The sequence below is a fragment of the Ranitomeya imitator genome, chromosome 8 (genome assembly GCF_032444005.1).
Source record: "Ranitomeya imitator isolate aRanImi1 chromosome 8, aRanImi1.pri, whole genome shotgun sequence".
Lineage (NCBI taxonomy): Eukaryota > Metazoa > Chordata > Amphibia > Anura > Dendrobatidae > Ranitomeya > Ranitomeya imitator.
In genome coordinates, this window is record NC_091289.1 from 168,448,613 (window position 1) to 168,462,085 (window position 13,473).

Genomic DNA, 13,473 nt, shown 5'->3' on the forward strand with positions numbered 1-13,473 from the left:
AATAAGAATGTTTTAAAAAATGGAAGTGTTAATTAGTGATGAGCGAACACGTGTATGTTCCAGTCCGTCAGGTTCAGCCAAACAGTAAAAAGAAGTTTAGTTTGGGCACCAAAACAGTACCCAAGCTCGAACTTAAACCTGGACCCCATTGAAATTAATGTGGGCCCGAATATCCAACGTGTCCCATGTTGTCATCTGTGTGACAGTGTGAGAAACACCTGCTCTGTTTGGTGGTAAGTTCATTACCGCCAGACAGGGGACTGCTGTTCTCACAGATGACAGCGCAAGAGCCAGCAACTGTGACCGGGGATGAAAAGGTTACCGCCGGGTACAGGCATCAGCTGATGAGAGTACTATTCTCATCATCGTATGCTTGGTCTCGCTGATAGCAGCAAGAGCATGCGTGCGATGATGAGTTCACCAGCCAGCAGGTGACTGTGCAATAAGTAAATTGATTAAATAAAGATATGGCGTGGTGTCCCCTCTATTTTTGATAACCAGCGCAGGTAAAGCTGATGGTGTGGGAACAAGGTTCAAGTAAGTATTTCTGCTATAGGGCACAAAACGGAGAACTCTTCTGATCAGCTGCTGCATCGACTATCATCTTCCCACTGTTAGCTGCACCACTGTACTGAATAAGCAAACTCTTGTAGGAGGTGTATGACTGATTCCCGTTAAAAGCTGGATGAATCTGTGAAGGAGACTAGTTCCAAAGGTTTTTCCCCATCCCACTCCCCTTGAGTGACAAATCTGTTCTTAAATGTCTGCATAGATGTGCTTGCAATAGATGAGTCCTGTGCATCACTCTTTTCTCTGTGCACACTTGGGGGAATCCTCCACAAAGTTGTAGCAGTACAGAGAAATCCAGGAATCCAGAAAATCACAATATTTCAGCTGGGCAAGGCCTTTATCAAGCCATAAAAAAGTGCATATCTCTCTGTTTTATGGCTTAATAAGGCTATGTTCACACATAGGGTCCTGTCCCTGCGGGTTCTCCCGCAGCGGATTTGATAAATCTGCAGGGCAAACCCACTGTGGTTATCCCTGCAGATTTATCGCGGTTTGTCCTGCGGGTTCCGCTGCGGGATTTACCCCTACTATTGATGCTGCATATGCAGCATCAATAGTAATGTTAAAAATAATAAAATAATTATATACTCACCCTCTGACGTCCTGATCTCCTCGGCGCTGCAGGCGGCGGTCCGGTTCCAAAGATGCTGTGCGAGAAGGACCTTCGTGACGTCACGGTCATGTGACCGCGACGTCACCGCAGGTCCTGGACGCATAGCAAAACTGAGACCGGACGGCCGCGTGCAGCGCTGAGACTTCAGAGGTGAGTATACATGATTTTTTATTTTAATTCTTTTTTTTTTTTACTCAAATATGGTTCCCGGGGCCTGGAGGAGAGTCTCCTCTCCTCCACCCCGGGTACCACCTGCACATTATCCACTTACTTCCCGCATGGTGGGCACAGCCCCATGTGGGAAGTAAGTGGATCAATGCATTTCTATGGGTGCAGAATCGCTGCGATTCTGCACAAAGAAGTGACATGCTGCGGGTTGTAAACCGCTGCGTTCCCGCACGGTTTTTCCCGCAGCATGTGCACAGCGGTTTGCGGTTTCCATAGGGTTTACATGATACTGTAAACGCTATGGAAACTGCTGCGGACCCGCTGTTCCGCGGTAAAAACCGCAATGTGTGAACATAGCCTAAAGGTCCTGCATGGTTGAAATGTGATTTTTCTGCACTAACAAAGCTACCAAATGGAGGGGTCTGGTGCCCTGGTTCCTGGATTTCTCATGTCTGCATAGGTGGTTCGGATAACATATATCAGCAGTTAGGTTCTGTTTAATGGTTATTTTTAACGGTTTATTCTGCTCAAAGACAACCTGTCATCAGGATTTTATACCCCAAACTAAGGGTGTGTATGTAAAGGTGCTTTGATGTTCAATAAACTCTTACTTTTCTTGCAGAAATCCATTTTGATGTTTTAGAGAAATCCATAGTTGACATTATATGGTAATTGGCAAGTGCAGAGGGCGGGCGCTGCACTTACAGCTCTCCTGCCTATCTCAATATTTCCCACCCACTGCCTGCCTCCAGTGTCTAACTGACAAACAGGTATCTAAAACACGAGTCACCTGTCAGTCATAGACAGGAGGCAGGCAGCAGGAGGGGAAAAAGGCACAGAAGGAGGAGAGCTGTGAGTGCAGCGCTTGCCCACTGCACTTACAACTCATTATTATACAATTTCAACTAAGGATTTCTCCAAAACAGAAAAAAACAAATTTTTTCAAAAAGGAAGTGATTTAATCAGCAGTAAAGCCTCTTTTCAAACACGCCTTAAGCTTGGAGTATAAAATCTTCATCACAGGTTTTTTTTTAATATCTTATTTCAGCTACATTTTCAACTTAAATCTAAATCTGTCATTAAAGTAGCCAACATATTCTGAGCAGGAATTTCTTTACTTTTTTAATGAATTTTTTTCAGTGTACACATTCTCAATATAAAAAAAATAATCTAACTAATGACTATGGGAGATGCATGGACATGCCTCAAAAGTCAACTTGCATCAATGTGCGGCTCCCTGGAATGTCCAATTTGTGATTTTTCGCCTTCTAATTTGCGTTTCACTGTGAAAATCTTTTTTTTTTTCTCACTGTTCGATCCTGATAAACACACTAACTTATATTTTTTTTTACCGAACCTTGGAATGCAATGGGATTTTAATCACATTGCAACCTTTATTTAATGAAATCCCTTAATTGACCCCCTCATTTACTTACCAGATATCTGTCTTATTCCCGTGCTGGCGCTCGACACTTCTTCAGAATTCCGTGTCACCATTTTGTATTTGCTTGTCATCTTTCACTGTCTGCTACAAATACACCATCACCGAATGCTGCCCAGGAGAAGACCCAAGGGACCCAAACCTCTTCTCGTAAACTGAACTCTGTATCTTAGCATTGCACGCATGTTATGTTACAAAGCCGGGACATCGAGACAAGCCCGTTACAACCTTTTTTCTTACGGAACGTGAACAGTCCAGGGACACCAGGCCTAGCGCGATACTCAATGACCTCCTCCTGTGCAGCAATCATCGGTGATCTTATGAGCAGTAACAGACAGTGGCAGGGGGGCACTTAGGCCATCGATGACTTGTGTCTTACCAAACCACCAAGAACGCAGCATGGCTTCACTTTACCCTCTTATCTTATTGGATATCATTAGCTTTCATAATATATATTAAAAGCTATTTCCTATCCAGGGAGGCAAGCAGAAGTACTTTAAGGAAAAATATAGAGGGGAGGTGACGCCGAGTTTGGAAGAAGAAGAAGGGGCTTCTAGTGCTCCGTGGGTTGCTTGCTCTCGATGTTGTCTTTCTTGAGTGCCGTAGAGGACACTAAATTATAATGTGCAGCAAATGGATCAATTTTCTTCACTCTCATTCCACTTGTGTGAGTAAAGGCATAGCAATATCTTGACTACACGGCACCAAGGGCATATAGGAAATTGAATACACATCATTGTCAATTTTTATTAACTCCATCAATACCATCATTCTCCGTGTACTGAGCTCTCTGGCATATTTTCCTCATTACATTTTTTTTCCCTTATTTAATTCCCCGACACAAAAGGATCTCATCCTCTTCGCTTTCCTTGCCCATCACGTCACCCCCACCCCCCGCGCTCTCTCCCTACTATGTTATTATACAGGAACAACCTCTATTTTAGCTATAATTTTCTTTTGATATGAAAGCAGCCCATTTCATCCCAGACTATCCAGCCATTGCTGCTGACAGCACAGAAACCTATTTGTAGGAAGAATATAATTACGGAAACATTATATTGGTGTAAACAATTTTTAAATATCCACTTATCATAGAGCGGGAGCTGTTTTCAGCACCGCCGTCTTTGGACAGCTCCAGCACTCACGAGCCCGTTTAACGGCAATCTTTTACTATTTCTTCCACGCAATTAAATGATATCTTATTTTTAATTAAACTACCAAAATGACTTTTTTTTTTTGGATTCGGAGCTTAGTGCGCTAAAAATAGCTTTGTCTGAACATAAACCATGCCAAACCCTATCAGATCATCGCTTCTTCAGAATTGGGCTACTGCTCGCTGCAGGGTCAGATGTGAAACAGTTTTTTTTTTTCTTTAATACCAAATCTTAAATCTGATCCAGATTGCTAATCAGCAGTCTTTATTGTGTCATATATCTCCAAGGAACAAAGAACACAAGCCTTGCCGAATCTCCCTTAATGCACTTTAACTATGCAGCTACCCACAGACAAAACTGCCAGTGCAAAATCATCAGTAAAGGTCCATTTAGACAGGCCGATAATCGGAAACAAGAATGTTCATTATCGACCTGTTTAAACAGGAAGACAATCACCTCGAAAAAGAGAAAAATGCTTGCATTTAAGATACAATGGTTTTAAGGGGAAACTGTCTATAGGTTTTTGCCACCTACCCTCAGAGCAGCATAATGTAGAGATAAAGACCCTGATTCCAGTAATGTGTCACTTACTGGGCTGCTTAATGTAGTTTTGTTAAAAATCCCTCTTTTAACAGCAGCAGATTATTACTAGAGGACTAGTAAACCTGCTGCAATGTAGTCCACTCTCACCCCCAACACTGACTGGAAGCTTTCTGTGTACACGGTACATAGGCACATAGCTGCCAATCAGTGGTGTGGGAGGGGTTATGCAGAGCTCAGCAGTCAGAGAGCTGCTAGTTCTGCAACGAAAAAAAAACAGGGATGTTATCAAAATAACAGCAAGCAGCCCAATTAGTGACACGTCACTGGAATTATTTAAGCGTGTTTAAAAATAATCATAAACTGCACATTGTCCTGTTAAAGACTTGATGTGCTGCCGATTAAATGATCTTTTGTGCGCACAAAATGATTGCATAAATGCTGATTCAGTATGGATGCAACATTTGTCAGTGGTTAAACAACCACTGATTGGCTTACATGTACTCAATCGGAGTTAGTTTAATGCTCAGCCTTCGGCAGGTATCATTGTGCCTTAAAAAGTCATGCATTATTTATAGTATTGGCTTTCTCATTTAGGCAGTTGCACCTCTAAAGCTCCATGGCAGTGGCGCTCCTTGCAGCTTGTGGGTCCCAAAGCAAAATCTCCAATATGGCCCCTGATAGTGATGAGCGAATATACTCGTTACTCGAGAATTCTCGAGCACGCTCGGGGGTCCTCCGAGTATTTTTTAGTGCTCGGAAATTTAGTTTTTCTTGCCGCAGCTGAGTGATTTACATCTGATAGCCAGCATAAGTACATGTGGGGATTCCCTAGGAACCAGGCAACTCCCATATGTACTTATGCTGGCTAACAGATGTAAATCATTCAGCTGCGGCAAGAAAAACTAAATCTCCGAGCACTAAGAAATACCCGGAGGACCCCGGAGTGTGCTCGAGAAATCTCAAGTAACGTGTATATTCGCTCATCACTAGCCCCTGGCTTTTGCAGGTCTTTAATAGTAATAGTCTTTTCAAATGGACCAAAGAGACCCTTTACACCACCCAGGGTCCAGAGCCCCAGTATGATTGCAACCTGTTTGAAAAAAAAATGGTGTTACTCTACTGAGATTTTTATGTTATATATGTCTTCTTCGAATGTATTAAATTTGCATTGTGAAATATTGAAGTCCTGAAAGCACCACTCCAGTGACTGTATTTTTTTCATTGCATTGATGTCACTAATTTAAGCTTCCTTCCCTTAGTATTATGCTCACCAGCTTCCGTCTTCATCTGTTATCTAGTCCCCTTCTTCAGGTTGTGACCTGCCGGATCACTCCAGTATTTTGCCAGATCCAGTCTCTCTTAGACTTACATTGAGAGCTTGTGACCGTTAGCTTTGACTTCCGATCAGTCAGAGGTTGCGGTTACAAGATGGCAGATCAGGCCCTGAGCGGCGTCGAGAAGAGCAGAAGACAATGGCTCATAAGTATATTACTAAGGCCAGGGATTTTACGTTAGTGGCACCACCCCAGCGATGAAATAAAAAACAAAACACTGGAGTGGCGCTTTAATGAATCTTTCAGTATTCTAAGGGTGAACACATTCTTTATCTCCGTGCAAATCAAAATTGCCATATTTTTACCTAAGATGATTTTGCGTTGTTCTCTCGAGTGCAGTTGTGAGAATGTGATGAATCTGTACTGTAAACATTGTCTTTTAATGGGTTGTCTTATCTTCATAAATAGGTAAAATGGTAAAGCTCTTATGAAAACAAGCACCTTTGCAATTTACCACTGATTAAAAAACCTCTCCGTTTTCAAGAACTGTATTTTGCTCATTGCCAAGGTGACTGGCCTCTGTGGTGGCTGGTCTCCTAGGCAAGGAGTGCAATGTTTGCAATCTCTAATCTATAGAGCTTGTAAGCGCTGCTTTGAAGCTGGCTGGATTGCTTGATTTGGCCAATGCCAACGGCCCTGCACTCTTAAAATGCTGCAGAGGCAAAGCTGCTTTTGCTTGCAGAATGGGACAGTTTGGACCAGTGACTCCGCCAAGTCGCTGGTCCAAGCTATCAATTTTTAGGAAATAGGCCAGGATACAGAGGAGTGGTAGTGTCAAGAAGATGCAATAACTCCTTTAAGTTGTGTTCACATGCCATGCCATGCTGTGGCTCATATCTACAGCAGTTCTGTGCCGTTGCGGTGTCTCCACCATTTTCTTGTGCTATTCCTTAATCTTGCTGAGAAGCAGCGCAGAGGCCAGATGGTTTTGTTGATGAAACAGTAGGTCTTCGAGATGATACAGCCATTTCTCTGCAGGAATAAAGGGGTTGTCCAGGACTTTAACATTGATGGCCTATCTTTAGGATAGGTCATCAATGTCTGATCAGTGGGCGTGCTATTCATGACACCTGCGCCGATCATCTATTACTGGTTGCTGTCGATGGCCGGTACTACCCAGTTATGAAGATGCACAGCTCCGTTGACAGAATAGTGGCTGTGGCTAGCTACTGCACATCCAACCCCTATTACTTGAATAGAGGGCGGATGCCCGGCCGCGGCCACTATATAGTCAACGGAGATGAGCTGTGCATCTCTGTAACTCAGCAGTTCCGGACACCGCCAACACTGGGTACAGCAGATTGGCGGAGGTGCCATGTGTCGCACCACCACCAATCAGACATTGATGACCTATCCTAAGGATAGGCCATCAATGTTAAAGTTCCAATCACCCCTTTAATTGATCTATGCAGTGAAGCACTGCCACGGAGCTGCTGCAGCATGACCACCGCTCGTGAATGCAGCCTTAATTATATTTACTGTGGGTAAGGGTAGACACATTTGTGCTTCACAGCTGAACTAAATTGTCAAATTTATAGAAAGGTTAAATTATTTGCAGCCAATTTGCATCAGTATGCACGCGAAGAAGTTAACCAGATTGGATATTATTTTCTGCAGGGTATATAAACAGCAGCTAATATCTAGTTTTCGGGCACATAGCTGCTTTTGTCATGTTAGCTGCACTCCAGAAAGAGATATTTTTATCCTAAATTGATTTTTTTAGGAGTGCATGCCTAAACTTGCATTTTCATTTTAAAGGGAAGGGAATGAAATATAATGCACGGTAGCGGAATGCGAAATGTGCTGCTATAATGTAAGCAGCTTCTCTCCTTGCAGATGTACCATAAAATTCTCCCATTGTTAATTCAATGTAAACACCCACTAGATAGCGGATCGAGAAATGTTTGGCTATTCCGGAGAGCTAATTTAACATCTAATACACAAATAAAGTGATATGATAATATTTCTCGTACGAGCAGACTTTACTTGATCTTCTATTATTGAGTTTCATTCTATCCGGATATCAAAAGATTTTCATATTCCCATATTATGCAAAACATGATCTTAAGCATTCGGTTATTGTGTTTGTCCTCTTTGTCTCTACCCAGGCTGTTTGCATTGGATTTATTTCTTTCCTAATGTAATTCTTCGTATCTTTTTTTTTTCTTCTCCACATTGTAATAGGGTGGAATGATTGCTCTCCTGCTGTGTATCCTGTGCCTTCTCCTTATTTTATATACTAGACGACGGTGGTGCAAGAGGAGACGTGCACCCCAGCCGCAGAAGAGTGCAAGCGCAGAAGCTGCCAATGAGATCCACTACATCCCTTCCGTGCTCATTGGAGGTAGTCATGGACGAGAGAGTCTTCGCAACGCGCGAGGACAGTCTACTCATCCGGGTGGTACCCTTGGAATCCGTGAAACCCCTATCCTTGACGGTTATGAATATGATGTCACTGAGCTTCGTCATCATCTCCAACGGGAGTGCATGAATGGTGGGGAAGATTTTGGAAGCCAGGTGTCCCGTACACTGGACTCCCTTCATGGATGCAATGATAAGAACACCATGGACCTCACTCCTGGTGTGTTTTTAATGAAAAGAACCATTTCTATAAACCACAAGCCAACAAATCTCTTGACCTCTGTCGAGATTTGGTTGCTTGTATTTATGTCCAATTTTAATGTCTCATGATTACAGATGTATCTTCCCTTACCTTTCCTACAAACGAGAGATGAGCAAATCTTTTCAAATTTGAATTTGTCAAGTTCAACTAATTTCTCCAAAAAAATAAATTTGGGGGCAAATTTGGCAGACTCACTTTAAAATGACTGCTAAATTCCCTGCCTCGGCTTTTATACGGGCTACCTTTTAACCCTTCCAGATTTGCTCTGCCATATCATATGTTGTAAAAGCTCCAAAGCATTTTGGGGAAACTCTCCCAGCTACACCCCTGAAGTCATTTTAGTCTTCTCTGATTGATATGATCTTTTACAATGTGAAAAATAGCAACTACCGTTTTAGGTGATTCGTGTGAATTGAATAGCAAATTGTTCGAATATGCCAGATTTAGCAAATTTCTAAAAATTTGTCAGGAATTTTGATTTGTTCATCTCTGCTCTCAGGATATCCTGAGTTAAGAGCCATGGCCAGCCTAAAAAAAGCAAACAAAATGATTTAACAAAGCTCTGCTGGGATATGCATATACTATGTGTGTCAACACTATGGTCGTGATGTAAATTGTGGCCTGTTGAGGTTTTTTCTAACATGGATTGACAATGTAATCAATTGAAATCAGGAACAATTGAAGTTCTTAATGAAATTGGTGGAAAGGTAAAAGTAGACACATCTGTATGGCATGTCCAGTAAATTAGTTGTCTTCTCAGTGGGAAAAGCAGATGGTGTCCAGTAGTATAATATATTATTGTCGTGAGCAATTCTAAATATTAGAAGCAAAAATTGGAATATACTTAAAAAAATTTTATTCCGCACCAATCCCAAGTGATAGATGATTGAGGTCTTCCGTCTCCAGCATGATGAAGTGTCATGAGTCTGGAGCAGAGGATATAATGTTACCAATGAGGCCAGCGATTGTTTGCATCGGCCATGGGAGGGCAGTGACCCCTTCAATGTTTTTCCATGCACAAAATCCTATTTGTACAGCTCAGCTCCATAAGGGACTGCTCATATCGGCTTTTTTGTTTGTATTTTCGGAGTACTCTGGAAAATATGGGAAAAAAAATTAGCTCGCCCAAAGCAGGGTATCCGACATGAACAAAACATTGTCGCATGGTTTTAAGAGGAAGAGAAAATCCAGCAAAGATGGAATCTTTGAAAATGGAGAATTTTATTCCAAATTGATTAAAATCCAATCCAGCGAGGTGAACCGCAGACGCGTTTCAAACTTAGTCTTTATTCATGCAAGACTGAAACGCGTCTGCGTGCACCATGTTGGATTGGAATGTGTGAATTGAATAAACTTCTACATTTTAAAGGATTCCATCGTTGCTGGATTTTCTCTTCCTCTTACTCTAGGTATGCACAATAGAGAAGTCCATAGAGATCAAATAGTCAGAAAAAGGATATAAAAGTGTCCTTTTGGACCCCCTGTACTAGTATATGTCAAAGTACCATAACCATTGTAGAAACTAACATAGCAAATCTTGCTTGTTCATTCCATTGAGTGCAGTAATAAGTTGCATGCTTTGCAATATATACTTTTTTAACAAGAGAGCCAATACGTGATGGATGTTACCCTATAACATGGCAGACATCATTTAAACCTATAAGCCAGGAAAATCTCCCTACAAATCCAGTCCGGACAGGTGCCTTAAATCACCATCCCTCCCCGATATAATGGCATCTGTTTGACGGATTCCCTTTGAGCTGTCCATGGTTTTTCTATGTCATCCATTGAGCGAATGCCATTGTTGCAGATGAGTGACGATTATGTGATGGATGCAACAGACGGTGGCATCCGGCACCTATTAGATAGAATGGCGTCCATTTAACTAATATGTCACGTAAAGCTCATGGGTAGCTCAAGAGTTCTCCATTAAACAGATCCCATTATTCCGTGGATGGATGGCGCTGTGAGGCATCGGTCACAGGCCTCTGCACTCTGTAAGTGGAGAACTTTTCCTCCCATATGTATTAGATGGAGAAAAAAGTGACGTGAACAAGGTCTTGGTGCTAATGATCTGAATGAGCGATCGGAGTTAAACGCCCACTGACTAAACATTAATGGCCAATCCTTAGGACACGACATCAATATTTGAGTCCAAGAAAACTCCTTTAAAAGTACAGTAGGCCTCTAATTTTTGGTATTTGACATACAAGAATTGCTTTTTTTCTTGCTTTTGTAGAGAATGAAGGAAAGATTTGCTCTTTAGTACCTCTCCTCGTCGGAAGTGCTGTGCATCATGTAATGCTTTGCAGAGAAGCCGTCACTTAGAATAGAAGGAGCGATGCTATTTTCCAAAACACTTTTGGAAAGATAAGTGTGTGCTGGGTTTTTTGTGTTTTTTTTTTTTGTGTGTGACGCTTTTACAACTCCTATAAAAGCAGAATATTTTTTTCTCCATCTAGAGGAGTACTTCTGTCTCAAAGTGCTCCTCGCTCTACTTAAAATGCATGCCCCTGAGGCATTATTACATGTGTTATTCTTCAGCCCCCAGTTCCATCAACAATAGAAAAAAAAAGAAAAGAAGAAGAAAAAAAAAAGAATAAAGTTCAGAAAAAAAAATTATTACATTTTACTTACGGTAGATTGTTGATGGCAGAAGGTTATGTCAATGTTATTGACAGTCCTCATATCATAGAGTTACAAATATGGGAATGATCTCATGAAAGGAAAATCTATCTTATGGGTTTATAGTTAGAACTGGAGATAAATATGAGTCTTCATTCCATATCTGAAGAACCTTATAGGACTTTTCCAAAAGTAATACGTTATCCCATATCATTAAGATAGGATTCCAATGGTCAGATCTCAAGCGATCGGCAAGACATCCCCGGAGATCAGGGCTCTGGAACCCAGAGAGCAGATTCCGCACCATTCATTGTTTATGAGACTTCCAGCCAACCGAGGGCTTTACCCCAGTGATCAGACAGTTAGCATATACATCCTATCGATGGGGATAACTTTTTTTTAAGGAGGAGTATCAATTTAATTTAGTTTCAATATCAACAAATGACTTTTAAAGTTCTCATGAAAGCAATACCTTCTTAAACTAAAAATGGGCTATGTGTCCAGATTCAGGAACTTTGTATTTTATGGTGGCCATTCACAGGAATGATCAACCTTGTAACATATGTGTGGATCCGTCACAGTGAGAGCAACTCTTTGGCCCATTGAGGGGAGAGAACCCCACACTAGGATGTTTAATGGGAATCTGTCAGGTCATTTTTGTGTAGTATACTAATAGTTTCCTAATAAGGCTTGGGCGGCCCTTTCATGATATGTAACTTTTATTTCTCTACGTGACCCCATTGTGTTCCTGTAAGCCTTGGACACATTTATTGTCTTGCATTGGCATATGTAAATTGCAAATTAATATTCACGCCTTCCTGCGCCCATAGTCCTACCCACCCCTCTGCACTGGCGTCACTGATTCAGTCAGACTTCTGTATGCCCAAGGATCATTGCAATTCTCGGACTGGCACTCTGCTCTCCTGACCTGAGAGTGACAGCTGCATAGAAATACTGTACATGCTGTCACGCTTATGTCAGGAGAGTAGACGGCCAGTCCAAGGATTGCAATGCAAACCTCAGGCGAGTAACTCAGCAGTTTGAATAAGTGACGTCTGCACAGAGGGTTGGGTGGCATTAGGGGCTGGGAAAGGGATGAATATTCATTTCACATTTAAATGCACGCCGGAAAGTCAAGCTTATGTAAATGTAAAATGAATATTCAACCCATTCCCAGCCCAAAATCCCACCCAACCATCTGCAGCACTGTTTGTGTGCAGTCAGACTGCTGTGTTATATGCCCGAGGATCGTATTGCAGTCCTAGGACTGGCCATCTGCCCTCCTTACATGAGCGTGACAGCATGCGTTTCTATACTGCACAAAAATGACCTGACTGATTCTCTTTAAATTCCTTATAAGAAAACTTTCATGATAGTCTCTTATCAAATCAAATGAAATCCAATGATAGATAATTTCTAACCACTTTTTTCAATATTTTTTTCTCTAACCCTGGGTAGCAAATGACTATGTGCTCCTGCCTGTTAATGAACGATGGAGTAACAGGATATATATTTAAAAGTTTTAACAGCTTCTGATTGCTGCAATGACTTATACCTCGCTACTGTCCAAGATAGAGTAGGACAGTACATAATTGGGGAGGAGATGTCCCCCTGTCCAGAGAAAAAAGGGCTGTGTCCTGATTACAGCTCTGCAGCATGATGATGTCTCCTCCTTGCAGATTCAGATGCCAATGTGATTGTTCAGATTTTCCTTCTCTGGCTCAAGACTTTGTGCCTATATTATGTACACTCATTAATAAACTGTTTGCTTTTCCTACGGTTTGACCCACCCCGGGAAAACTCTATGTGCTGTTCTTTTTTATAGGCACATTACACTGGTACATATAGATACAGATATATGTTACAGTACAGTAGGAAAACTCTACATGCTGTTCTTCTTTATAGGCACATTACACTGGTACATATAGATACAGATATATGTTACAGTACAGTAGGGAAACTCTACATGCTGTTCTTCTTTACAGGCACATTATACTGGTACATAGAGATACAGATATATGTTACAGTACAGTAGGGAAACTCTACATGCTGTTCTTCTTTATAGGCACATACCCTGGTACATAGAGATACAGATGTATGTTACAGAACACTAGGAAAACTCTACATGCTGTTCTTCTTTACAGGCACATTATACTGGTACATAGAGATACAGATGTATGTTACAGTACAGTAGGAAAACTCTACATGCTGTTCTTCTTTTATAGGCACATACCCTGGTACATAGAGATACAGATGTATGTTACAGAACATTAGGAAAACTATACATGCTGTTCTTCTATATAGGCACACTACATTGGTATATAGAGTTACAGTACACCTCTATATACTACTAGATTACTAAATATACATATATTCACCTTCATAAGCAACTGTCGCTTCAG

The 13,473-nt window shown here is 41.5% G+C and overlaps 1 protein-coding gene across 6 annotated transcripts in view; it reads left to right on the forward strand.

Annotated features, from left to right (window-relative positions):
- The window catches only part of ASTN1 (astrotactin 1), a 606,833-nt gene that overhangs the window by 356,019 nt on the left and 237,341 nt on the right, over positions 1-13,473 (forward strand). For all 6 annotated transcript variants that reach the window (XM_069737796.1, XM_069737798.1, XM_069737799.1 and 3 more), the window contains one exon: positions 8,008-8,404. In XM_069737796.1, coding sequence (XP_069593897.1) covers positions 8,008-8,404 — 397 coding nt within the window. The remainder of the gene's footprint in view (positions 1-8,007; positions 8,405-13,473) is intronic.